Consider the following 26,568-nt stretch of genomic DNA (forward strand, 5'->3'; position numbering starts at 1 on the left):
TGAAGACGAGATGGGATAAATCTGTGCATGAGAGAGAGCAGTTTGCTTTGGAAGAATTCCCAGGAAGAATTGATGTCAGAGGCAGTGGAGATGCGAGAGCAATCCAGACGATTGATGGCTGCTTGAAGACCGTCCCAGTCGGCCTGAGTGAAATGCCAGACTCGTCGACGCTGAGGAGGCTCTCTGAGAATGGCCAGAGAGATGTCCACTTTGACAAGCACATGATCAGAAGAACCGATTGGAGCAGAAGAAGAGCAGCAGACATTAGCAGGGAAGTTTGTCATAACCAAGTCTAGAAGAGAAGATACTCCATTGGCTGAGATCCGGGTCGGGAAATTGACAGATTGTGTCAATCCCAGTGAGTCACAGAAGTCCTTTGCTGAGGTGCCATGACTGGTGAGAGAGGAACCCACACCCAGCCAACTGGCATGATGACAGTTGAAGTCACCACATATGAGGAAGAGAAAGTTGGTCCATGTTGTCCGACAGTGTAATGTAAATGGAGTCATCACTGTTTGGGGGACGGCACAGAACACATATGAACAAAAGGGGGGGAGCGGAGAGGAAGCCATAGCCAGAGGTACTCCTGGGGGTGAGGAGGAGAGAGGGCAGTGGAAGGAGAGTGAGGAAGAGAGTTTTTGATAAAGATAGCCACCCCACCACCAGGACGAGGCTCAGGTCTATCATACCGGAGGAGGGAGTAACCAGGAAACCTTCGGGGGTGTTTTTGGTCTTTGGGTGTGTTTTGGGTCTTCGGGTGTGTTTTGGGTCTTCGGGGTGTTTTGGGACTTTGGGAGCTTTTGGGTTTTTGGGTATTCAGGGTATTTTTGAGCCTCAGTGTCTTGAAGGGTATTTTTGGTCTTTGGGGTGTTTTGGGTCTTTGGGGTGTTTTGGGTCTTCGGGTGTGTTTTGGGTCTTCGGGTGTGTTTTGGGTCTTCGGGTGTGTTTTGGGTATTCGGGGTGTTTTGGGTATTCGGGGTGTTTTGGGTCTTCAGGGTGTTTTGGGTCTTTGGGGTGTTTTGGGTCTTCGGTGTGTTTTGGGTCTTCGGGATGTTTTGGATCTTCGTGATATTTTGGGTTTTTGGGTATTCAGGGTCTTTTTGAGCCTCGGGGCCTTGAAGGGTATTTTGGGTCTTTGGGGTGTATTGGCTGTTTGGGGTCTTTGGGGGTCTTCAGGGTATTTTGGGTCTTCAGGGGTCTTGGTGGTCTGAAGGGTCTTGGGGGAATTAAAGGGTCTTCAAAGGTAGAGGGGTCTCAGCAGTCTTAACGCAATTAAGAGGGTGGTAAATTTTTTTGAAGAAGAGGAAGACGTTTCGTCGCATATAAACATAGCAACAAACATCGCGACATAACCATATACGTTTGCCCTATTATAATAAGACGATAAGATGGGCGAAGGCTCATAATAGCGGTGGCTCATAATAGAGGTGACACACACACACACACACACACTCAAACACACACACACACACACACACACACACACACACACACACTGATGAGACAAACACTCAGCACAGCCACTGAGCTTGGGGGAAGTGCTTTATGACTTATGACAAAACTTGGTGGATAAGTTGGTTAGGTGACAAGAACAAGCCGATTCGATTTTTGTTCAGATCCGGTCGATCAGTGGGATACAAAATGTAAACTGTGCCTGGCAGAAATATATGATCCACCTAGTGCTCTTCTTGTTAAAATTTCAATCGTGAAATGTTTTCATCGTTTCATTGGAGTGAACGATCCATCATGAGCCTTAGATAAATGTAAAAAAAAGGAAAGGTGATTAACACTAATGCTCTACTCCTTTTTTTTTTTATAGGGAATCTATTCTGTTTTCCCAATGCCTCAGGGCTACCCTGCTCAACCTCAGGGCCACCCTGCTCAACCTCAGGGCCACCCTGCTCAACCTCAGGGCCACCCTGCTCAACCTCAGGGCCACCCTGCTCAACCTCAGGGCCACCCTGCTCAACCTCAGGCCTACCCTGGTAATGTATATTCAACTGCTCCAACACCTTATCCATCAAACATGCCTGGCCAGCCCATGCCATATCCCCCTGCTGGCCAGCCCAGAGCCAATGCACTCCACCACCCACAAAATGTCCAACAACCTCCAGTAGTCCATCAACAACCTGCAAGTGAGTAACATCAGTTTTCTGCTGAATATAATGAACATATAATGAATATAAAATAATTAATATTGATACCACACAATCAGAATCCATGCAATGTAGTTAGATTGGTAAGAATATTAAACAGATTTTGAGCCTTTCATTGACGACACTTTAGGCCATTTATAGAGTTTTTCATGTAGAACAATGAACTATAACTTACAGCTTACACCATTGAGTGTTGGGAAAAAACATTCTGCTGTCAAGAAAGACCAGGTAAAAAAGGTTTGATGGATTTGAAGCAACAGACAAACAAATATTTGAGACTAGCAGGGGTACCTTGCATTGCTCGGGGTGGGGCGGGAGGAGGAGGAGGAAAGCGGGGGGGGAGGAGAAGAGGAGGCAAAGCCGACGAGGCGAGGACAAGAGAGCCACTGGCTCTGTGGGGGGGGGGGGGGGGGCTGAGAAGTCTCCACCTGACAGGGGGGGGTGGTGGGAGCAGGTGAACCATAAGGGTGGGGAGGAAAGGGGGCTGAGAAGGAAGCAGGAGAACCGGGGGCAGAATCATTGCTTTGGCATGGGGTAAGGGGGCAAATTGAGAAGGGGGCAGGAGAGCGAGGGGCTGGGTGGCAGGAGGATTTATTAAAAATATCGAGTTGAGGCAATGTCGGTTTGGGTTTATATAAAATGGCGAGTTGAGGTGATGTCGGTTTGGGTTTATATAAAATGGCGAGTTGAGGTGATGCCGGTTTTGGTTTATATCAATTGGTGAGTTGAGGTGATGCCGGTTTGTGTTTATATCAATTGGTGAGTTGAGGTGATGTCGGTTTGTGTTTATATCAGTTGGTGAGTTGAGGTGATGCCGGTTTGTGTTTATTTAAAATGGCGAGTTGAGGTGATGCCGGTTTGTGTTTATTTAAAATGGCGAGTTGAGGTGATGCCGGTTTTGGTTTATTTAAAATAGCAAGTCGAGGCGATGTCGGTTTGGGTTTATATGAATTGGTGAGTTGGGGTGATGCCGGTTTGTGTTTATATCAATTGGTGAGTTGAGGTGATGCCGGTTTGTGTTTATTTAAAATGGCGAGTTGAGGTGATGCCGGTTTGTGTTTATTTAAAATGGCGAGTTGAGGTGATGCCGGTTTTGGTTTATTTAATTGGTGAGTTGAGGTGATGCCGGTTTGTGTTTATATCAATTGGTGAGTTGAGGTGATGCCGGTTTGTGTTTATTTAAAATGGCGAGTTGAGGTGATGCCGGTTTTGGTTTATTTAATTGGTGAGTTGAGGTGATGCCGGTTTTGGTTTATTTAAAATGGCGAGTTGAGGTGATGCCAGTTTGTGTTTATATAAAATGGCGAGTTGAGGTGATGCCGGTTTGGGTTTATATAAAATGGTGAGTTGAGGTGATGCCGGTTTTGGTTTATTTAAAATGGCGAGTTGAGGTGATGCCGGTTTTGGTTTATTTAAAATGGCGAGTTGAGGTGATGCCGGTTTTGGTTTATTTAAAATGGCGAGTTGAGGTGATGCCGGTTTTGGTTTATTTAAAATGGCGAGTTGAGGTGATGCCGGTTGTGGTTTATTTAAAATGGCGAGTTGAGGTGATGCCGGTTTTGGTTTATTTAAAATGGCGAGTTGAGGCGATGTCGGTTTTGGTTTATTTAAAATGGCGAGTTGAGGTGATGCCGGTTTTGGTTTATTTAAAATGGCGAGTTGAGGTGATGCCGGTTTTGGATTATTTAAAATGGCGAGTTGAGGTTATGCCGGTTTTGGTTTATTTAAAATGGCGAGTTGAGGCGATGTCGGTTTTGGTTTATTTAAAATGGCGAGTTGAGGTGATGCCAGTTTTGGTTTATTTAAAATGGCGAGTTGAGGTGATGCCGGTTTGTGTTCATATAAAATGGCGAGTCGAGGCGATGTCGGTTTGTGTTTATATAAAATGGCGAGTTGAGGTGATGCCGGTTTGTGTTTATATAAAATGGCGAGTTGAGGTGATGCCGGTTTGTGTTTATATAAAATGGCGAGTTGAGGTGATGCCGGTTTGTGTTTATATAAAATGGCGAGTTGAGGAGATGTCGGTTTGTGTTTCTATAAAATGGCGAGTTGAGGTGATGCCGGTTTTGGTTTATTTAAAATAGCAAGTCGAGGCGATGTCGGTTTGTGTTTATATCAATTGGTGAGTGAGGTGATGTCGGTTTGTGTTTATATCAATTGGTGAGTCGAGGCGATGTCGGTTTGTGTTTATATAAAATGGCGAGTTGAGGTGATGCCGGTTTGTGTTTATATAAAATGGCGAGTCGAGGCGATGTCGGTTTGGGTTTGTATAAAATGGCGAGTTGAGGTGATGCCGGTTTGTGTTTATATAAAATGGCGAGTCGAGGCGATGTCGGTTTGGGTTTGTATAAAATGGCTTGTCGAGGTGATGCCGGTTTTGGTTTATTTAAAATGGCGAGTTGAGGTGATGCCGGTTTTGGTTTATTTAAAATGGCGAGTCGAGGCGATGTCGGTTTGTGTTTATCGAGGTGATGTGATGCCGGTTTTGTGATGCCGGTTTTGGTGATGGTGATGCTGGTTTTGTGTCAAGGTGATGCCGGTTTTGGTTTATTTAAAATAGCAAGTCGAGGCGATGTCGGTTTGTGTTTATGTCAATTGGTGAGTTGAGGTGATGCCGGTTTTGGTTTATTTAAAATGGCGAGTTGAGGTGATGCCGGTTTTGGTTTATTTAAAATGGCGAGTTGAGGTGATGCCGGTTTTGGTTTATTTAAAATGGCGAGTTGAGGTGATGCCGGTTTTGGTTTATTTAATTGGTGAGTTGAGGTGATGCCGGTTTTGGTTTATTTAAAATGGCGAGTTGAGGTGATGCCGGTTTTGGTTTATTTAAAATAGCAAGTCGAGGCGATGTCGGTTTGTGTTTCTATCAATTGGTGAGTTGAGATCTCGCGAGATCTCGCGAGATCTTGGAGACGGCGGCAGGGATTTTCGAAGCTCCACACGGTCTCCACGTTTTTCGAAGTTAAGTCTGTTCACAATTGTATTTTGTCGAAACTGTATTTATCTTTCGGTGTGTGAAGTTATTGTGTGCAACTTTGGTTGTTTCTCGGTGTTTATCTTTCATAAATTGATCGTCTGTTTGCCATGTCGCGAGCAAGGCCTTGTACAGTGTGCACTGTACAACCTTGAGGCTTTGTTTTTCTCTCAGTGGTCCGTCGTTTGTGATCCAATAACTTTCGTTCTCTGTATTCCCACTCTTTTCACCCATAGCCTACTTCCTTGTGTAAATCTCAACTCAAAAAAAAAAAAAAAAAAACACATTTCCTTCTCTGTTCTCATTCGTTTATTCATTCTTATTCGTTCGTTCGTTCTTCGACCACGTGTTTCTCCCCCATTTCCCCAGATAGTTTTCACTCGTTAACCTTCAATGTTTACACTTTCCCCTCAAGTTATGTATTCCGTCATATTTTATAACACCTTTTTCTTCTTCTTCTTTAAAAGGCTGCTTTCGACTTGCTCACCAAATCAATTCATCCCAAAAAAAATATCCATCTCCTATAGTGCCTTTGTTCTACATTCCCTAAACTCTCCTGCACTCCATCCTCCATCCAGCGTCCTTAAACGTATTTTTAACTCGAAGGTCACAAGAAACTCATTTTGCAATAAATGTTCGTTTCCCATAAATCGTACACTTTCAAAAATCCAATCTCACCCCTCCCCTCCAAATCTTCCCCATAACCCCTCCCCTCCAAATCTTCCCCATCACCCCTCCCCTCCAAATCTTCCCCATCACCCATCCCTTTCAAATCTCCCCCCTTGCCCCCTCCCTCCTAAACTACCCCCTCACCCCTCCCCGCCAAGACTCCCCCTCGCCCCTCCCCTCCTAGACTCCTGCCTCACCCCTCCCCTCCAAATCTCCCCCATATCCCATCCCTTTCAAATCCCTCCCCTTGTCCCTTCCCTCCCAAACTCCCCCCTCACCCCTCCCCTTCAAATCTCCCCACCCTCATTGCTTCTCAATTTCCCCCCGCTCACTCCCCCTCCTCAAAGCGTCCTCCCCGCTTCTTCCCCCTTCAAACTCTCACCTCCATCTCCCCCAACCTTCTGCCTCGCTCTTCCCCCTCCTCAAATAACAACTCATTGTGGCTCACCCAATCACCATCAAACCTTTTGTCCGCCCCATCCTTCCCTTTCTCCGAGCTATTCTGAAATCTCTGACACACCTTCAACAGCTCTCCCTACCTCTTCCACCTCTTCCACATCTTACCCTACCCCTCCTCCCCCCTGTTCTGTATCTGATGCTCCCCCTTCCTCTTCATTAACGGTATGGACCTCAAACATCCGGGGCCTTCGTTCAAACTGAACCGATCTCTCCATACAGGTTGCTTCTGTCAAACCAGACGTGATCTGCTTAACAGAAACTTTCCTCCTTTATGATGTCTCTGATTCCATAGTATCTCTCCCGGGCTACTCCCTCCTCCGGTATGATAGACCTGAGCCTCGTCCTGGAGGCGGGGTTGCTATCTTTATCAAAAACTCTCTTCCTCACTCGCCCTGCACTGCACTCTCTCCACCTCACCCCCAGGAATACCTCTGGCTACGGCTTCCCCTTCGCTCCCACCTCTTGTTCATATGTGTGTTGTACCGTCCACCAAACAGTGATGACTCCATCTACATCTCGCTGTCTGATGATATGGACCAACTTCTATCTACTCATCCCAACTCTCTGTTCCTCATATGTGGTGATTTCAATTGTCACCATGCCAGTTGGCTGGGTGTGGGTACCTCTCTCACCAGCCATGGCTCCTCAGCAAAGGACTTCTGCGACTCACTGGGACTGACACAATCTGTCAATTTCCCGACCCGGATCTCAGTCAACGGAACATCTTCTCTTCTGGACTTGGTTATGACTAACTTCCCTGAAAATGTCTACTGCTCTTCTTCTGCTCCGATCGGAACATCTGATCATGTCCTTGTTAAAGTGGACATCTCTCTGACCATCCTCAGGGAGCCTGCTCAGCGTCGACGAGTCTGGCATTTCACTCAGGCCAACTGGCACGGTCTTCAAGCAGCCATCAATCATCTGGACTGGTCTCCCATCTCTACCACCTCTGACATCAACTCATCCTGGGAATTCTTCCAAAGTAAATTGCTCTCTCTCATGCACAGATTTATCCCATCTCGTCTTCAGTTGTCATACCCTTCCTCCCATCCATGGTACACGGAATCTTGTGGTGAGGCTGTTGCCCAGAAACAACTTGCCTTCGTCTCCTGGAAAGCAAATCCAACGGAAGGAAATCTCATTTCCTTTCACAAAGACCGAAACAAGTGTGTGCCCACCCTCAGGAGAGCCAGGAAACAATATCTCTCCGTTCTCAAGACCGAACTCTCTTATCTGTCTCCCTCTTCCAAATCCTGGTGGCGTCTGGTCAAATCCGTTTCTGGTGTTTGTTCCCCCTCCATCCCCTCCCTTACCTCAAACGGCTACACAGCTGACTCCGCACGTGAAAAAGCTGAATGCCTCAACTCTGTGTTTGCCTCTAAATCTTGTGTCCCAAACCCATCCCTCTCTGTACCCACCATACCCAGTCGTACCCTGCTGCTCCTGGACTCCGTGTCCTTTCCTCCTGACAAGGTGGAAAAGTTTCTGTCAACCCTCGACTCTGATTCTGCAACTGGACCCGACGGCATCAGCCCACGGGTCCTAAAATCCTGCTCTGCTGCTCTATCTCACCCTCTCTCTGTTCTCTTCACCCTCTCTTTTGCTCAAGGTCAACTGCCATCTGCTTGGAAATCAGCCAACATCACCGCTTTGCACAAAAAAGGTGCAAAAACAGATCCTAGCAACTACAGACCAATCAGCCTTCTCCCAATTATCAGCAAAGTCATGGAATCCATCATTGCTTCTGATATGAAATATTTCCTCTTCTCCAATGGCTTGATCTCTGATCATCAATTTGGTTTCAGACCAGGTCACTCTACTCTGGACATGCTGCTTCTGCTGTCTCAACAATGGATGGAGGTCCTCAATGCCAAACAGGAAATTAGAGCTGTCTCCCTCGACATATCACGTGCCTTCGACACGGTCTGGCACCCCGCTCTGCTCACCAAACTCTCCTCCTTTGGTATCCATGGAAATCTCCACGCATGGCTGGCGGACTTCCTCTCTAGTCGTCGTCAACGTGTGGCCCTGAATGGGTTTCTCTCATCTCCTCTTCCTGTTCAGGCTGGAGTTCCCCAAGGCAGTGTTCTGGGCCCCGTGCTTTTTCTGGTCTTCATCAATGATCTCTCTGACTCTCTCGAAAATCCTCTCTATCTCTTTGCTGATGACTCCACTCTCTGCCGCTCCATTCCTCTTCCCTCAGATCGGCAGTCTGCTGCCTCCTCTCACTCTCTGAAGACCTGGACAAAATCACAGACTGGTCAAACAAGTGGAACATGTCTTTCAATCCTGACAAATCTCACACTCTTATTATGTCTCTCCGAAAAGATCGACTGGACAACCCTCCCATCTACTTTCTCAACAATCCTCTCCAAGAAGTTCTGTCGCTCAAGATTTTGGGTCTCACTATCTGCCATGATCTTTCTTGGGAAAACCACATTTCCAAGCTGGCCTCCAAAGCCAGTCGCCGACTGGGCATCCTCCGTCGTGCGAAGTCCTTCCTCGGCACACCTGAGCTCCTCACCACATACAAGGCTTTCATCCGCAGCTCAATGGAATACTGTTCTCCCCTATGGGCCGGTGCTCCTGCCTCACACCTAGCTCGGCTTCACGCTGTTGAAACCAAAGCTTTCAGAATTATTGGAATCTCCCGCGATGAAGCTATCTCTGAGGGCCTTTCACTCACTCACCGCAGGCAGGTAGGTGGTCTTTCTGTCTTCTACCGACTCCTCTCCGGCCTTGCACCCCCAGCTCTCTCTGTGCTCTGTCCCCCAAATATTCCTACAGGTCGCACAAGATCTGCCAGCAACCCTCTGATGGTTAAACTGCCGAAATCTCGGCTCTCCGCTCACCTTCACTCTTTCATTCCTCTTTTCTCCCGCCTCTGGAACAAACTCCCTCACTCACTTCAATCCCACTCCTCCCTCCAGGTCTTTAAAACAGCTGTTCACCACCATCTCTTATCTTCCCCCATCCAAAACCTTGATCTTTTCTACCCCCGCTAATTCACCCCAGATCCACCTTGTTTGAAATTCCAACTTCTTTCCTGGAAGTCCTGGCAGTGTCCATATGTTTTATACCTCTCCCACTGCCCCCTTCCCACGCCCCCCCCCCCAAAGCCCTCGCCCTCTCTCAGATCTCTCGATGTCTCCATGTCTCTCGGTCCCTGCTCTCAAATGTTGTGTTTGTGTCCTTCCCCCTCTCTCCCCATCTTGTCTACCGCTCCCTATGTTATATGTTTTATGTGTCGGTTTGTCTTTCTGTGTGATTAATGTTCGCTCTTTCACGAGCCTCGATATTGTATACAAAACAAAACAAAACAAAAAAAAATAAAAAATAAAAAAAAATAAAAAAAAATAAAAATAAGATGATGCCGGTTTTGGTTTATTTAAAATGGCGAGTTGAGGTGATGCCGGTTTTGGTTTATTTAAAATGGCGAGTTGAGGTGATGCCGGTTTTGGTTTATTTAAAATGGCGAGTTGAGGTGATGCCGGTTTGGGTTTATTTAAAATGGCGAGTTGAGGTGATGCCGGTTTTGGTTTATTTAAAATGGCGAGTTGAGGTGATGCCGGTTTGGGTTTATTTAAAATGGCGAGTTGAGGTGATGCCGGTTTGGGTTTATTTAAAATGGCGAGTTGAGGTGATGCCGGTTTTGGTTTATTTAAAATGGCGAGTTGAGGTGATGCCGGTTTTGGTTTATTTAAAATAGCGAGTTGAGGTGATGCCGGTTTTGGTTTATTTAAAATAGCGAGTTGAGGTGATGCCGGTTTTGGTTTATTTAAAATGGCGAGTTGAGGTGATGCCGGTTTTGGTTTATTTAAAATGGCGAGTTGAGGTGATGTCGGTTTGGGTTTATTTAAAATGGCGAGTTGAGGTGATGTCGGTTTGGGTTTATTTAAAATAGCGAGTTGAGGTGATGCCGGTTTTGGTTTATTTAAAATGGCGAGTTGAGGTGATGTCGGTTTGGGTTTATTTAAAATGGCGAGTTGAGGTGATGCCGGTTTTGGTTTATTTAAAATGGCGAGTTGAGGTGATGCCGGTTTTGGTTTATTTAAAATGGCGAGTTGAGGTGATGCCGGTTTTGGTTTATTTAAAATAGCGAGTTGAGGTGATGCCGGTTTTGGTTTATTTAAAATAGCGAGTTGAGGTGATGCCGGTTTTGGTTTATTTAAAATGGCGAGTTGAGGTGATGCCGGTTTTGGTTTATTTAAAATGGCGAGTTGAGGTGATGTCGGTTTGGGTTTATTTAAAATGGCGAGTTGAGGTGATGTCGGTTTGGGTTTATTTAAAATAGCGAGTTGAGGTGATGTCGGTTTGGGTTTATTTAAAATGGCGAGTTGAGGTGATGCCGGTTTTGGTTTATTTAAAATGGCGAGTTGAGGTGATGCCGGTTTTGGTTTATTTAAAATGGCGAGTTGAGGTGATGCCGGTTTTGGTTTATTTAAAATAGCGAGTTGAGGTGATGCCGGTTTTGGTTTATTTAAAATAGCGAGTTGAGGTGATGCCGGTTTTGGTTTATTTAAAATGGCGAGTTGAGGTGATGCCGGTTTTGGTTTATTTAAAATGGCGAGTTGAGGTGATGTCGGTTTGGGTTTATTTAAAATGGCGAGTTGAGGTGATGTCGGTTTGGGTTTATTTAAAATAGCGAGTTGAGGTGATGCCGGTTTTGGTTTATTTAAAATGGCGAGTTGAGGTGATGTCGGTTTGGGTTTATTTAAAATGGCGAGTTGAGGTGATGCCGGTTTTGGTTTATTTAAAATGGCGAGTTGAGGTGATGCCGGTTTTGGTTTATTTAAAATGGTGAGTTGAGGTGATGCCGGTTTGGGTTTATATAAAATGGCGAGTTGAGGTGATGCCGGTTTAGGTTTATTAACGCACAGGTTGTAAACCTGGTGCGTTATAGCGTTTGCCTGGGAATTTCGGGCGCTCAAAAGTGAAGCTAGTTTCTGTCGCTCATTTCTGTCGCTCATTTCTGTCGCTCAGATGTGTAAACATGACGTCATCAAATCTATATTTATAGGATAGGTTATAGGAGATATATATGTTATAGGATAGGAATATAGGACCCAAATGACCCAGAGGACCCAAATGACCCAGAGGACCCAAATGACCCAGAGGACCCAAATAACCCAGAGGACCCAAATGACCCAGAGGACCAAAATGACCCAGAGGACCCAAATGACCCAGAGGACCCAAATGACCCAGAGGACCCAAATGACCCAGAGGACCCAAATGACCCAGAGGACCCAAATGACCCAGAGGACCCAAATGACCCAGAGGACCCAAATGACCCAGAGGACCCAAATGACCCAGAGGACCCAAATGACCCAGAGGACCCAAATGACCCAGAGGACCCAAATGACCCAGAGGACCCAGAGGACCCAGAGGACCCAAATGACCCAGAGGACCCAAATGACCCAGAGGACCCAAATGACCCAGAGGACCCAAATGACCCAGAGGACCCAAATGACCCAGAGGACCCAGAGGACCCAAATGACCCAGAGGACCCAGAGGACCCAAATGACCCAGAGGACCCAGAGGACCCAGAGGACCCAGAGGACCCAAATGACCCAGAGGACCCAAATGACCCAGAGGACCCAGAGGACCCAGAGGACCCAAATGACCCAGAGGACCCAAATGACCCAGAGGACCCAAATGACCCAGAGGACCCAAATGACCCAGAGGACCCAAATGACCCAGAGGACCCAAATGACCCAGAGGACCCAAATGACCCAGAGGACCCAAATGACCCAGAGGACCCAAATGACCCAGAGGACCCAAATGACCCAGAGGACCCAGAGGACCCAAATGACCCAAATGACCCAAATGACCCAGAGGACCCAAATGACCCAGAGGACCCAAATGACCCAAATGACCCAGAGGACCCAAATGACCCAGAGGACCCAAATGACCCAGAGGACCCAAATGACCCAGATGACCCAAATGACCCAGAGGACCCAAATGACCCAGAGGACCCAAATGACCCAGAGGACCCAAATGACCCAGAGGACCCAAATGACCCAGAGGACCCAAATGACCCAGAGGACCCAAATGACCCAGAGGACCCAAATGACCCAGAGGACCCAAATGACCCAGAGGACCCAAATGACCCAGAGGACCCAAATGACCCAGAGGACCCAAATGACCCAGAGGACCCAAATGACCCAGAGGACCCAAATGACCCAGAGGACCCAAATGACCCAGAGGACCCAAATGACCCAGAGGACCCAAATGACCCAGAGGACCCAAATGACCCAAATGACCCAAATGACCCAGAGGACCCAGAGGACCCAAATGACCCAAATGACCCAGAGGACCCAGAGGACCCAAATGACCCAGAGGACCCAGAGGACCCAAATGACCCAGAGGACCCAGAGGACCCAAATGACCCAGATGACCCAAATGACCCAGAGGACCCAGAGGACCCAAATGACCCAGAGGACCCAAATGACCCAAATGACCCAGAGGACCCAAATGCCCCAGAGGACCCAAATGACCCAGAGGACCCAAATGACCCAGAGGACCCAAATGACCCAGAGGACCCAAATGACCCAAATGACCCAAATGACCCAGAGGACCCAAATGACCCAGAGGACCCAAATGACCCAGAGGACCCAAATGACCCAGAGGACCCAAATGACCCAGAGGACCCAAATGACCCAGAGGACCCAAATGACCCAGAGGACCCAAATTCTATGTATGTTTCTATGATGATGTATGTTTTGGTGAAAGTACATAATGTGAATACTAGTAGCAATTTTACAAAAACCATGGCATAATTTCAAATCTTGACCCGAGATGATAATTATGCTACATCATAATTTCCATGTGCCAACCTGGGCGGAATCCAAGTGGATTCACTTGACTTGTTTAAAATGGCGAATTGAGGTGATGCCGGTTTTGGTTTATTTAAAATGGTGAGTTGAGGTGATGCCGGTTTTGGTTTATTTAAAATGGCGAGTTGAGGTGATGCCGGTTTTGGTTTATTTAAAATGGCGAGTTGAGGTGATGCCGGTTTTGGTTTATTTAAAATGGTGAGTCGAGGCAATGCCAGTTTTGGTTTATTTAAAATGTCGAGTTGAGGTGATGCCGGTTTTGGTTTATTTAAAATGGCGAATTGAGGTGATGCCGGTTTTGGTTTATTTAAAATGGCGAGTTGAGGTGATGCCGGTTTTGGTTTATTTAAAATGGCGAGTTGAGGTGATGCCGGTTTTTGGTTTATTTAAAATGGCGAGTTGAGGTGATGCCGGTTTTGGTTTATTTAAAATGGCGAGTTGAGGTGATGCCGGTTTTGGTTTATTTAAAATGGCGAGTCGAGGCGATGTCGGTTTGTGTTTATATCAATTGGTGAGTTGAGGTGATGCCGGTTTTGGTTTATTTAAAATGGCGAGTCGAGGCGATGTCGGTTTGTGTTTATATCAATTGGTGAGTTGAGGTGATGCCGGTTTTGGTTTATTTAAAATGGCGAGTTGAGGTGATGCCGGTTTTGGTTTATTTATAATGGCGAGTCGAGGCGATGTCGGTTTGTGTTTATATCAATTGGTGAGATGAGGTGATGCTGGTTTTGGTTTATTTAAAATGGCGAGTTGAGGTGATGCCAGTTTTGGTTTATTTAAAATGGCGAGTTGAGGTGATGCCGGTTTTGGTTTATTTAAAATGGTGAGTCGAGGCGATGTCGGTTTGTGTTTATGTCAATTGGTGAGTTGAGGTGATGCCGGTTTTGGTTTATTTAAAATGGCGAGTTGAGGTGATGCCGGTTTTGGTTTATTTAAAATGGCGAGTTGAGGTGATGCCGGTTTTGGTTTATTTAAAATGGCGAGTTGAGGTGATGCCGGTTTTGGTTTATTTAAAATGGCGAGTTGAGGTGATGCCGGTTTTGGTTTGTTTAAAATGGCGAGTTGAGGTGATGCCGGTTTTGGTTCATTTAAAATGGCGAGTTGAGGTGCTGCCGGTTTTGGTTTATTTAGAATGGCGAGTCGAGGCGATGTCGGTTTGGGTTTATATCAATTGGTGAGTTGAGGTGATGCCGGTTTTGGTTTATTTAAAATGGCGAGTTGAGGTGATGCCGGTTTTGGTTTATTTAAAATAGCGAGTTGAGGTGATGCCGGTTTTGGTTTATTTAAAATGGCGAGTCGAGGCGATGTCGGTTTGGGTTTATATCAATTGGTGAGTTGAGGTGATGCCGGTTTTGGTTTATTTAAAATGGCGAGTTGAGGTGATGCCGGTTTTGGTTTATATAAAATGGCGAGTTGAGGTGATGCCGGTTTTGGTTTATTTAAAATGGCGAGTTGAGGTGCTGCCGGTTTTGGTTTTTTTTTTTTTTTTTTTTTTTTTGTATACAAGATCGAGGCTCGTGAAAGAGCGAACATTAATCACACAGAAAGACAAACAGACACATAAAACAAATAACATCGGGAGCGGTAGACAAGATGGGGAGAGAGGGGGAAGGACACAAACACAACATTTGAGAGCAGGGACCGAGAGACATGGAGACATCGAGAGATCTGTGGGAGGGAGAGGGCTTTGGGGGGGAGGCATGTGAAGGGGGGGAGGCATGTGAAGGGGGGTGGGGGGTGGGAGAGGTATAAACATATGGACACTGCCAGGATTTCCAGGAAATAAGTTGGAATTTCAAACAAGGTGGATCTGGGGTGAATTAGTGGGGGTAGAAAAGATCAAGGTTATGGCTGGGGGAAGATAAGAGATGGTGGTGAACAGCTGTTTTAAAGACCTGGAGGGAGGAGAGGGATTGAAGGGAGTGTGGGAGTTTGTTCCACAGGCGGGAGAAAAGAGGAATGAAAGAGTGAAGGTGAGCAGAGAGCCGAGATTTCGGCAGTTTAACCATCAGAGGGTTGCTGGCAGATCTTGTGCGACCTGTAGGAATATTTGGGGGACAGAGCACAGAGAGAGCTGGGGGAGCAAGGCCGGAGAGGAGTCGGTAGAAGACAGAAAGACCACCTACCTGCCTGCGGTGAGTGAGTGAAAGGCCCTCAGAGATAGCTTCATCGCGGGAGATTCCAATGATTTTGAAAGCTTTGGATTCAACAGCGTGAAGCCGAGCCAGGTGTGAGGCAGGAGCACCAGCCCATAGGGGAGAACAGTATTCCATTGAGCTGCGGATGAAAGCCTTGTAAGTGGTGAGGAGCTCAGGTGTGCCGAGGAAGGACTTCGCACGACGGAGGATGCCCAGTCGGCGACTGGCTTTGGAGGCCAGCTTGGAAATGTGGTTTTCCCAAGAAAGATCATGGCAGATAGTGAGACCCAAAAGCTTGAGTGACAGAACTTCTTGGAGAGGATTGTTGAGAAAGTAGATGGGAGGGTTGTCCAGTCGATCTTTTCGGAGAGACATCGTAAGAGAGTGAGATTTGGCAGGATTGAAAGACATGTTCCACTTGTTTGACCAGTCTGTGATTTTGTCCAGGTCTTCAGAGAGTGAGGAGGCTGCAGACTGCCGATCTGAGGGAAGAGGAATGGAGCGGCAGAGAGTGGAGTCATCAGCAAAGAGATAGAGAGGATTTTCCAGAGAGTCAGAGAGATCATTGATAAAGACCAGAAAAAGCACAGGGCCCAGCACACTTCTTTGGGGAACTCCAGCCTGAACAGGAAGGGGAGATGAGAGAAATCCATTCAGGGCCACACGTTGACTACGACCAGAGAGGAAGTCCGCAAGCCATGCATGGAGATTTCCATGGATACCATAGGAGGAGAGTTTGGTGAGCAGAGCTGGGTGCCAGACCGTATCAAAGGCCCTTGATATGTCAAGGGAGACAGCTCTGATTTCCTGTTTGGCATTGAGGACCTCCATCCATTGTTGAGACAGCAGAAGCAGCATGTCCAGAGTAGAGTGACCTGGTCTGAAACCAAATTGATGATCAGAGATCAAGCCATTGGAGAAGAGGAAAGATTTCATATCCGAAGCAATGATGGATTCCATGACTTTGCTGATAATTGGGAGCAGGCTGATTGGTCTGTAGTTGCAAGGATCTGTTTTTGCACCTTTTTTGTGTAAAGCGGTAATGTTAGCTGATTTCCAGGATGCTGGCAGATGACCTTGAGCAAAAGATAGGGTGAAAAGAACAGAGAGAGGGTGAGATAGAGCGGCAGAGCAGGATTTTAAGACCCGTGGGCTGATGCCGTCTGGTCCAGTTGCAGAATCAGAGTTGAGGTTTGACAAAAACTCCTCCACCTTGTCAGGAGAGAAGGACACAGAGTCCAGGAGCAGTTGGGTTCGACTGGGAAAGGTGGGAACAGAGAGAGATGGGTTTGGGACTAAGGATTTCGAGGCGAACACAGAGTTGAGGCATTCGGCTTTGTCACGTGCGATGTCAACTGTGTGGCCATTTGAGGTAGGGGAGGGGATGGAGGGGGAACAAACACCAGAAACGGATTTGACCAGACGCCACCAGGATTTGGAGGAAGGAGACAGGTTTGAGAGTTCATTCTTGAGTGAGGAGAGATAGTGCTTCCTGGCACTCCTGAGGGTAGACACACACTTGTTCCGAGCTTGGTGGAAGGAACTGAGATTTCCTTCAGTTGGATTAGCCTTCCAAGAGGCAAAGGCAAGTTGTTTCAGGGCAACTGCCTCACCACAAGATTCAGTGTACCATGGACGGGAGGAAGGGTAAGACAATTGAAGGCGAGATGGGATAAATCTGTGCATGAGAGAGATCAGTTTGCTTTGGAAGAATTCCCAGGAAGAATTGATGTCAGAGGCAGTGGAGATGGGAGACCAATCCAGACGATTGATGGCTGCTTGAAGACCATCCCAGTCGGCCTGAGTGAAATGCCAGACTCGTCGACGCTGAGGAGGCTCTCTGAGAATGGCCAGAGAGATGTCCACTTTGACAAGCACATGATCAGAAGAACCGATTGGAGCAGAAGAAGAGCAGCAGACATTAGCAGGGAAGTTTGTCATAACCAAGTCTAGAAGAGAAGATACTCCATTGGCTGAGATCCGGGTCGGGAAATTGACAGATTGTGTCAATCCCAGTGAGTCACAGAAGTCCTTTGCTGAGGTGCCATGACTAGTGAGAGAGGAACCCACACCCAACCAGGTGGCATGATGACAGTTGAAGTCACCACATATGAGGAAGAGAGAGTTGGGATGAGTGGATAGAAGTTGGTCCATGTTGTCAGACATTGAAATGTAGATGGAGTCAACACTGTTTGGGGGACGGTACAGAACACATATGAACAAAAGGTGGGAGCGGAGAGGGAGCCGTAACCAGAGGTACTCCTGCGGGTGAGGAGGAAAGAGAGCAGTGCAAGGAGAGTGAGGAAGAGAGTTTTTGACAAAGATAGCCACCCCACCACCAGGCCGAGGCTCAGGTCTATCATACCGGAGGAGGGAGTAACCAGGAAGAGATATTAAGGAATCAGAGACATCTTGAAGGAGGAAAGTCTCTGTTAAGCAGATCAAGTCTGGATTGTCAGAAGCAACCTGTATGGAGAGATCAGTCAGGTTTGAGCGAAGGCCCCGGATGTTTGAGGTCCATACCGTTAATGAAGAGAGAGGGGGAGCATCGGGTACAGGACAGGGGAGGGGAGGAGTAGGGTAAGATGAAGGATGAGAGGGGGAGGTAGGGAGAGCAGTTGATAGTGTTTCAGATGTTGCAGAAGAGTTCCAAGAAAGGGAAGGATGAGGAGGATGAAAGGTTTGCTGGTGAAGGGATGCGGCACAGTGAGGGGTTGTTTGAGGGGGGGCAGAGGAAAGTAGAAGGTTTGGGGGGGTGGAGGTATGAGATAGAAGGGAGACGAAGTGGGGAGGAGGCAGCTTGGAGGAGGAGGGGGGAGGAGAGAGAATTGGAGAGGAATGGTATGGGGGGAGAATTGAATGGGAGGGATTGGGGGGGAGTTTTGAAGGGAAGGAGTGAGGGGGGAGTTTAGGAGGGGAGGGGCAAGGGGGGAGTTTTGGAGGGAAGGGGAAAGGGGGGAGATCAGGAGTGGAGGGGCAAGGGGGGGGATTAGGAGGGGAGGGGCAAAGGGGAAGTTTAGGAGGGGAAGGGCAAGGGGGGAGTTCAGGAGTGGAGGGGCAAGGGGGGAGTTTAAGAGTGGAGGGGCAAGGGGGAAGTTTCGGAGTGTAGGTGCAAGGGGGGGGATTTGGATGGGAGGGGCAAGAGGGGAGTTTAGAAAGTGGATGATTAATGAAAGACGAACATTGATAACAAATTGGGTTTGTTGTGATTTTCAAGTTAGCAATCCGGTTCAGGATGATGGAGGAGGGATGGAATGAATGTGAATTTAGACCATGTAGTGAGGGAGACGTATAAGATATTGAATTTCTTTTTTTTGAAGTGGAATGAGTTGGAGAGGAAATTGAGAAAAGCCTTTTAAATAGGAAGAAAAACAGCGTGTTGTAATATACCACTGAATAAAAAACAGAAGGGGAAAGGTTAAACATATTTAAAAATATTTAAACAGAACTATGAACAATCTTATATGCACAAAAATACCAACGGGGGGAGAGCCGAGAGGGACCACCACGAGTCACGTGAACAGGGCAAACGGTGGATGGCAAGGAGTTAATGGGGGTGGGGCGAACAGCACACCTGGACAGAAAATACAGGATGAGACAACAGTACACGTGGAGAAAATAAAATAAATGTTTTTGGTTTTTTTTTTTTTTTTTGGGGGGGGGGGGGGGGGGTGGGGATTTAGAACGTTAGACAGTATTATGTTCGGGGTTGAAGGGAAAAAACCAAGAGCCAAGCAAAACACACTTAAGTTAACAAAACACCGACGGGGGTACAACTACAGTACAAGGCCACACACGAGGAGCAGAACACGATTAATTAAATACGAGTTACAGGAAATTCAAACCAAAACTAACTATATAATCAAACAATATCACATGGACGATAAAATAACGAATTGAAATTTGACAATCTATCTGGGGAAATGGGGGAGAAACACGTGGTCGAAGAACGAACGAACGAATAAGAAAGAATAAACGAATGAGCACAGAGAAGGTAATGTCTTTTTTTTTTGTTTTTTTGAGTTGAGATTTACATAAGGAAGTAGGCTTTGGGGTGGAAAGACTGCGAAAACAGAGAACGAAAGTTATTGGATCACAAACGACAGGCGCTGAGAGAAAAACAAAGCCTCAAGGTTGTACAGTGTACACTGTACAGGGCCTCGAGACGACACGAATTAACGCGATTTTCAATACAGGTATGAAAGATTTGCACCGAAAATCTTTGACGGGACAATATACGTGTTTTACGGTTTATTTAAAATGGCGAGTCGAGGCGATGTCGGTTTGTGTTTATATCAATTGGTGAGTTGAGGTGATGCCGGTTTTGGTTTATTTAAAATGGCGAGTTGAGGTGATGCCGGTTTTGGTTTATTTAAAATGGCGAGTCGAGGCGATGTCGGTTTGGGTTTATATCAATTGGTGAGTTGAGGTGATGCCGGTTTTGGTTTATTTAAAATGGCGAGTTGAGGTGATGCCGGTTTTGGTTTATTTAAAATGGCAAGTTGAGGTGATGCCGGTTTTGGTTTATTTAAAATAGCAAGTCGAGGCGATGTCGATTTGGGTTTATATCAATTGGTGAGTTGAGGTGATGCCGGTTTTGGTTTATTTAAAATGGCGAGTCGAGGTGATGCCGGTTTTGGTTTATTTAAAATAGCAAGTCGAGGCGATGTCGGTTTGGGTTTATATCAATTGGTGAGTTGAGGTGATGCCGGTTTTGGTTTATTTAAAATGGCGAGTTGAGGTGATGCCGGTTTTGGTTTATTTAAAATAGCAAGTCGAGGCGATGTCGGTTTGGGTTTATATCAATTGGTGAGTTGAGGTGATGCCGGTTTTGGTTTATTTAAAATGACGAGTTGAGGTGATGCCGGTTTTGGTTTATTTAAAATGGCGAGTCGAGGCGATGTCGGTTTGGGTTTTTATCAATTGGTGAGTTGAGGTGATGCCGGTTTTGGTTTATTTAAAATGGTGAGTTGAGGTGATGCCGGTTTTGGTTTATTTAAAATGGCGAGTTGAGGTTACGCCGGTTTTGGTTTATTTAAAATGGCGAGTTGAGGTGATGCCGGTTTTGGTTTATTTAAAATAGCAAGTCGAGGCGATGTCGGTTTGGGTTTATATCAATTGGTGAGTTGAGGTGAATCCGGTTTTGGTTTATTTAAAATGGCGAGTAGAGGTGATGCCGGTTTTGGTTTATTTAAAATGGCGAGTCGAGGTGATGTGGGTTTGGGTTTATATCAATTGGTGAGTTGAGGTGATGCCGGTTTTGGTTTATTTAAAATGGTGAGTTGAGGTGATGCCGGGTTGGGTTTATATAAAATTGCGAGTTGAGGTGATACCAGTTTTGGTTTATTTAAAATGGCGAGTCGAGGCGATGCCGGTTTGGGTTTGTATAAAATGGCTAGTCGAGGTGATGCCGGTTTTGGTTTATTTAAAATGGCGAGTTGAGGTGATGCCGGTTTTGGTTTATTTAAAATGGCGAGTTGAGGTGATGCCGGTTTTGGTTTATTTAAAATAGCAAGTCGAGGCGATGTCGGTTTGGGTTTATATCAATTGGTGAGTTGAGGTTAAATCCGGTTTTGGTTTATTTAAAATGGCGAATAGAGGTGATGCCGGTTTTGGTTTATTTAAAATGGTGAGTCGAGGCGATGCCGGTTTGGGTTTGTATAAAATGGCTAGTCGAGGTGATGCCGGTTTTGGTTTATTTAAAATGGCGAGTCGAGGCGATGCCGGTTTGGGTTTGTATAAAATGGCTAGTCGAGGTGATGCCGGTTTTGGTTTATTTAAAATGGCGAGTCGAGGTGATGCCGGGTTGGGTTTATATAAAATTGCGAGTTGAGGTGATACCAGTTTTGGTTTATTTAAAATGGCGAGTCGAGGCGATGCCGGTTTGGGTTTGTATAAAATGGCTAGTCGAGGTGATGCCGGTTTTGGTTTATTTAAAATGGCGAGTTGAGGTGATGCCGGTTTTGGTTTATTTAAAATGGCGAGTTGAGGTGATGCCGGTTTTGGTTTATTTAAAATAGCAATTCGAGGCGATGTCGGTTTGGGTTTATATCAATTGGTGAGTTGAGGTGATTCCGGTTTTGGTTTATTTAAAATGGCGAGTCGAGGCGATGTCGGTTTGGGTTTTTATCAATTGGTGAGTTGAGGTGATGCCGGTTTTGGTTTATTTAAAATGGCGAGTTGAGGTGATGCCGGTTTTGGTTTATTTAAAATGGCGAGTTGAGGTGATACCGGTTTTGGTTTATTTAAAATGGCGAGTCGAGGCGATGCGGTTTGGGTTTATTTAAAATGGCGAATCAAGGCGATACCGGTTTTGGTTTATTTAAAATGGCGAGTCGAGGCGATGCCGGTTTGGGTTTATTTAAAATGGCGAATCAAGGCGATACCGGTTTTGGTTTATTTAAAATGGCGAGTCGAGGCGATGCCGGGTTGGGTTTATATAAAATTGCTCGTTGAGGTGATACCAGTTTTGGTTTATTTAAAATGGCGAGTCGAGGCGATGCCGGGTTAGGTTTATATAAAATTGCGAGTTGAGGTGATACCGGTTTTGGTTTATTTAAAATGGCGAGTTGAGGTGATGCCGGTTTTGGTTTATTTAAAATGGCGAGTTGAGGTGATGCCGGTTTTGGTTTATTTAAAATAGCAAGTCGAGGCGATGTCGGTTTGGGTTTATATCAATTGGTGAGTTGAGGTGATTCCGGTTTTGGTTTATTTAAAATGGCGAGTCGAGGCGATGTCGGTTTGGGTTTTTATCAATTGGTGAGTTGAGGTGATGCCGGTTTTGGTTTATTTAAAATGGCGAGTTGAGGTGATGCCGGTTTTGGTTTATTTAAAATGGCGAGTTGAGGTGATACTGGTTTTGGTTTATTTAAAATGGCGAGTCGAGGCGATGCGGTTTGGGTTTATTTAAAATGGCGAATCAAGGCGATACCGGTTTTGGTTTATTTAAAATGGCGAGTCGAGGCGATGCCGGTTTGGGTTTGTATAAAATGGCTAGCCGAGGTGATGCCGATTTTGGTTTATTTAAAATGGCGAGTCGAGGTGATGCCGGGTTGGGTTTATATAAAATTGCGCGTTGAGGTGATACCAGTTTTGGTTTATTTAAAATGGCGAGTCGAGGCGATGCCGGGTTAGGTTTATATAAAATTGCGAGTTGAGGTGATACCGGTTTTGGTTTATTTAAAATGGCGAGTCGAGGCGATGCAGGTTTGGGTTTATATAAAATGGCGAGTCGAGGTGATGCTGGTTTTGGTTTATTTAAAATGGCGATTCGAGGTGATGCCGGTTTGGGTTTGTATAAAATGGTGACACGAGGTGATGCCGGTTTGGGTTTGTATAAAATGGTGACACGGGGTGATGCTGGTTTAGGTTTGTATAAAATTGTAACACGAGGTGATGCCGGATTGGGTTTATTTAAAATGGTGACACGAGGTGATGCCGGTTTGGGTTTATTTAAAATAGCGAGTCGAGGCAATGCTGGTTTGGGTTTTTTTAAATGGCGAGTCAAGGCGATGCCGGTTTGGTGTATTTAAAATAGCGAGTCAAGGCGATGCCGTTTTGGGTTATTTAAAATGGTGACACAGCGTGATGCTGGTTTGGGTTTATATAAAATGGTGACACAGGGTGATGCCGGTTTGGGTTATTTAAAATGGTGACACAGGGTGATGCTGGTTTGGGTTTATATAAAATGGTGACACAGGGTGATGCAGGTTTGGGTTTATATAAAATGGCGAGTCGAGGTGATGCTGGTTTTGGTTTATTTAAAATGGTGATTCGAGGTGATGCCGGTTTGGGTTTGTATAAAATGGTGATACTAGGTGATGTCGGTTTCGGTTTGTATAAAATGGTGACACGAGGTGATGCCGGTTTAGGTTTGTATAAAATGGTGATACTAGGTGATGCCGGATTGGGTTTATTTAAAATGGTGACACGAGGTGATGCCGGTTTGGGTTTATTTAAAATAGCGAGTCGAAGCAATGTGGTTTGGGTTTTTTTAAATGGCGAGTCGAGGTGATGCAGTTTTGGGTTTATTTAAAATAGCGAGTCAAGGCGATGCCGGTTTGGTGTATTTAAAATAGCGAGTCAAGGCGATGCCGGTTTGGTGTATTTAAAATAGCGAGTCGAGGCGATGTCGGTTTGGGTTTATAGAAGATGGTGACTTGAGGCGATCTCGGTTTGTGTTTACATGAAATGGCCAGTCGAGGCGATGTCAGTTTGGGTTTATATAAAATGGCTAGTTGAGGCGATGTCGGGTGGGTTTGCATGAAATGGCCAGTCGAGGCGATGTCAGTTTGGGTTTATATAAAATGGCGAGTTGAGGCGATGTCGGTTTGGGTTTATATAAAATGGCGAGTTGAGGCGATGTCGGGTGGGTTTGCATGAAATGGCCAGTCGAGGCGATGTCAGTTTGGGTTTATATAAAATGGCGAGTTGAGGCGATGTCGGTTTGTGTTTATATAAAATGGCAAGTGGCGGCGATTCCTGTTTGTGTTTTATTTAAAACAACGAGTCGAGGGGATGTCGGTTTGCGTTTATATAAAATGGTGACTTGAGGCAAATCACTTGGTCATTGTCACGTCCAAATATCAGCTTCCTAGCTCAAAAGGTGCCTGAGATATTGCCTAGAAGAGAAAGGAAATATACAAGTGCTTGATTAATCGACGATAATTAAATAACGAATCAATTCATTGATCTAAAAACAAAATCGTTTTTGCCAAAGCACTTGCTCACTATTGTGCCGAAATTTCAGCTTCCTAGCTCAAAGGATGGTTGAGATATCACCCGGATAAACGAACAAACAAAAAACAAGAAAAGAGACAAACAAGAAACCGGAGTGAAAACTGAGGGCCCTTTCAGTGCCCGTCATTGCCGGGCCCCCTCCTGTGCCGGGAAATGACGTTTTGCAGTGCCTGGGCATGGCATAGGAAAGGATCGGTGTCCAAAAAGGAAGCTTTTTATTCTTGCATTGATTGAAAGAGCTCAAAAATGGGAAGTTTATCAAGGAATCTGTCTTGAGTTGTTGTATAGCACTTAAAGTGTGTGTGTGTGTGTGTGTGTGTGTGTGTGTGTGTGTGTGTGTGTGTGTGTGTGTGTGTGTGTGTGTGTGTGTGTGTGTGTGTGTGTGTGTGTGTGTGTGTGTGTGTTTTTTTTTTTGTATAAAATGTGTAATATGTCAGTACACAACATACTGTAGAACATGTCACGCATAATATGTGTGTGCAAAATACATGTTTGATATGTTTATGTGTATGTGTATACAACATATAATATGTGTATACAATACTATATGTGCATAATATGTATGTATGTGTATAACATATAATAATATGTGTGCATAAATACACAGCACAATATGTCACACACAATGTGTGTGTACATAATACACAGCATAAAATGTCACGCAAAACACGATTATGAACAATAATAGTGCATGTCTACGTGCAAATCAGGATCCATTTACATGTGTGTGCGTGTGCCTGTGTACGCGTCACCGCCATCGATCCTTATCTCAGCAAACAACTCCACAATACCAAACAGAGCCATCCCCTGTCCAGAAGCATCCATCCCCAACCGAGCGAGGAACCACGACTCAAGTATTCGCATCGGTGCCCTGCTTCTTTCTCCACCATCCCCAAAGTGGCCTCCAGGATACAATCTGGATTCCCTCTCAATCCCGTCCACCTTAGTCTTATCCTTTGTATTCATATTCGGCATGGTACTGGATCTCACAAAGCTCGCTTCCAAAAGATGGCATACACTTATAAGTTGCCTTATTGAATGGCTTGGTACCAGGAACCTCATGCACATCTTGTGGTCAGAAAAACCAAGCAAAGTCCTCCTATATGGTTCTGCGAAAGTCCAAGCCCTCCTCCCACCTGGATTTGCTAAAACTCGGTCCCTCCCTTCCGGCAGCACGGGGCCCACAAGTCCCACCAAGCTTCAAGGTTAGGCCGCATCCCAAACGCATCTCGAGTGCCCTCCCACACGGGTCCACCAGAGCTCTGGCCCCCCTCCCTGCCAAATGTCTGGCCCTCCCATCTGACAGCATGGGGCCCACAAGTTCTACAAAGCTTCGATGTCAGGCTGCATCCCAAACAAATCTGGAACGGTTCATTACCCGATCTCAACTTGGTCTCCCACATCCTCAACGGACGGAACCCTGCAATAGGATGTCCACCAATGCTCGGGTTCTCCCACCCAGATCGGCCAAATCTCAGGTCCCCATCCCACTCAGATCTGCCAAATATTGGGTCCCCCATCTGGAGTGTGTGTGTGTGTGTGTGTGTGTGTGTGTGTGTGTGTGTGTGTGTGTGTGTGTGTGTGTGTGTGTGTGTGTGTGTGTGTGTGTGTGTGTGTGTGTGTGTGTGTGTGTGTGTGTGTGTGTGTGTGTGTGTGTGTGTGTGTGTGTGCGTGCGCACGCGCTTATGTTACAAAGCACGATATATGCCCAGTGATATCGCTTTGAACTCTTGAGATTAAAAGCTTCCCTTCATTGTTTGGAGAGAAGTAGCATATCCAAAATGTAGTGGCCAGGACAGAATCCAAACAAATAGAGATCAGACCATTTGATTAAAATAATGACGATGTCAAGTGCGATTATGGTTTCTGTGATTTTGCTTTAAATTAAAAGTAAGGTAACCAGCCAGTCCTGGAAAGGATTTGTTTTTTGCACTGAATAAAGGTGGGATGCATTAACTTGCAAATATTTCATTAAATTTTGAAGCACTCAAATTGCTTTCAAGTTTTCTTTTGAAAAGTAAAGCAATTCAAAATAGATATAAAGTTATATATATATTTTTCTGTTCATCATTTGATAGAAAATTTATGATGAACCATTATTGAAGTTCTACACTTATGGTATTGTGTTTGCAGCAAACCGGGCAGCAAAACGAAAGTCCTTGATAAAGTGTTTTATCTGCCTCATCACTCCGCTTATTCTTGGAGCAGCAGTGGGAATCGGTCTCTGGTGGTATTGTAAGTTTAAAAGGAGTTTTGTAATACAGTAGCAGTGGTGTACTAACTACAGTTTTGTGTTCATGGATTGTATAGTATTTGGAGCAATTGTCAATTTATTTTCATAATCGATTAAGAAAGCATGTTTTGACAAGCTATTTGTTTAAGAAGGAAGTGATCTTCCCTAAAAACATGACTCGGTGATTGTCAACAGAAATATTGTCGCGTCCCTGTGGCTAAGACCCCTGGGTGACGGATGGCCGACCGAGCTTTAACTCTGAGCCGTTTACCCAAAAACTATGGCGGTGTTATCTCTTTATGGCAAGCGAGGGAAACGGAGGTCCCTGGTCTTATTTGAACGGACGGCGGCGCTGAGGGTTTCCGAA

At 45.8% G+C, this 26,568-nt stretch overlaps 1 protein-coding gene across 3 annotated transcripts in view; it reads left to right on the top strand.

Annotated features, from left to right (window-relative positions):
* LOC137423217 (transmembrane protease serine 2-like) overlaps positions 1–26,568 on the top strand; it is a 245,594-nt gene that overhangs the window by 17,519 nt on the left and 201,507 nt on the right. For 2 of the 3 annotated variants that reach the window (XM_078774546.1, XM_078774545.1), the window contains exons 2-3: positions 1,820–2,135; positions 26,102–26,203. In XM_078774546.1, coding sequence (XP_078630672.1) covers positions 1,820–2,135; positions 26,102–26,203 — 418 coding nt within the window. Of the gene's footprint in view, positions 1–1,819; positions 2,136–26,101; positions 26,273–26,568 lie in introns of those variants that run through there. The other variant, XM_068110121.2, reaches the window with a different exon arrangement.

The sequence above is a fragment of the Myxine glutinosa genome, chromosome 3 (assembly GCF_964187855.1).
Source record: "Myxine glutinosa chromosome 3, kmMyxGlut1.1, whole genome shotgun sequence".
NCBI classification, from domain to species: Eukaryota; Metazoa; Chordata; class Myxini; order Myxiniformes; family Myxinidae; genus Myxine; species Myxine glutinosa.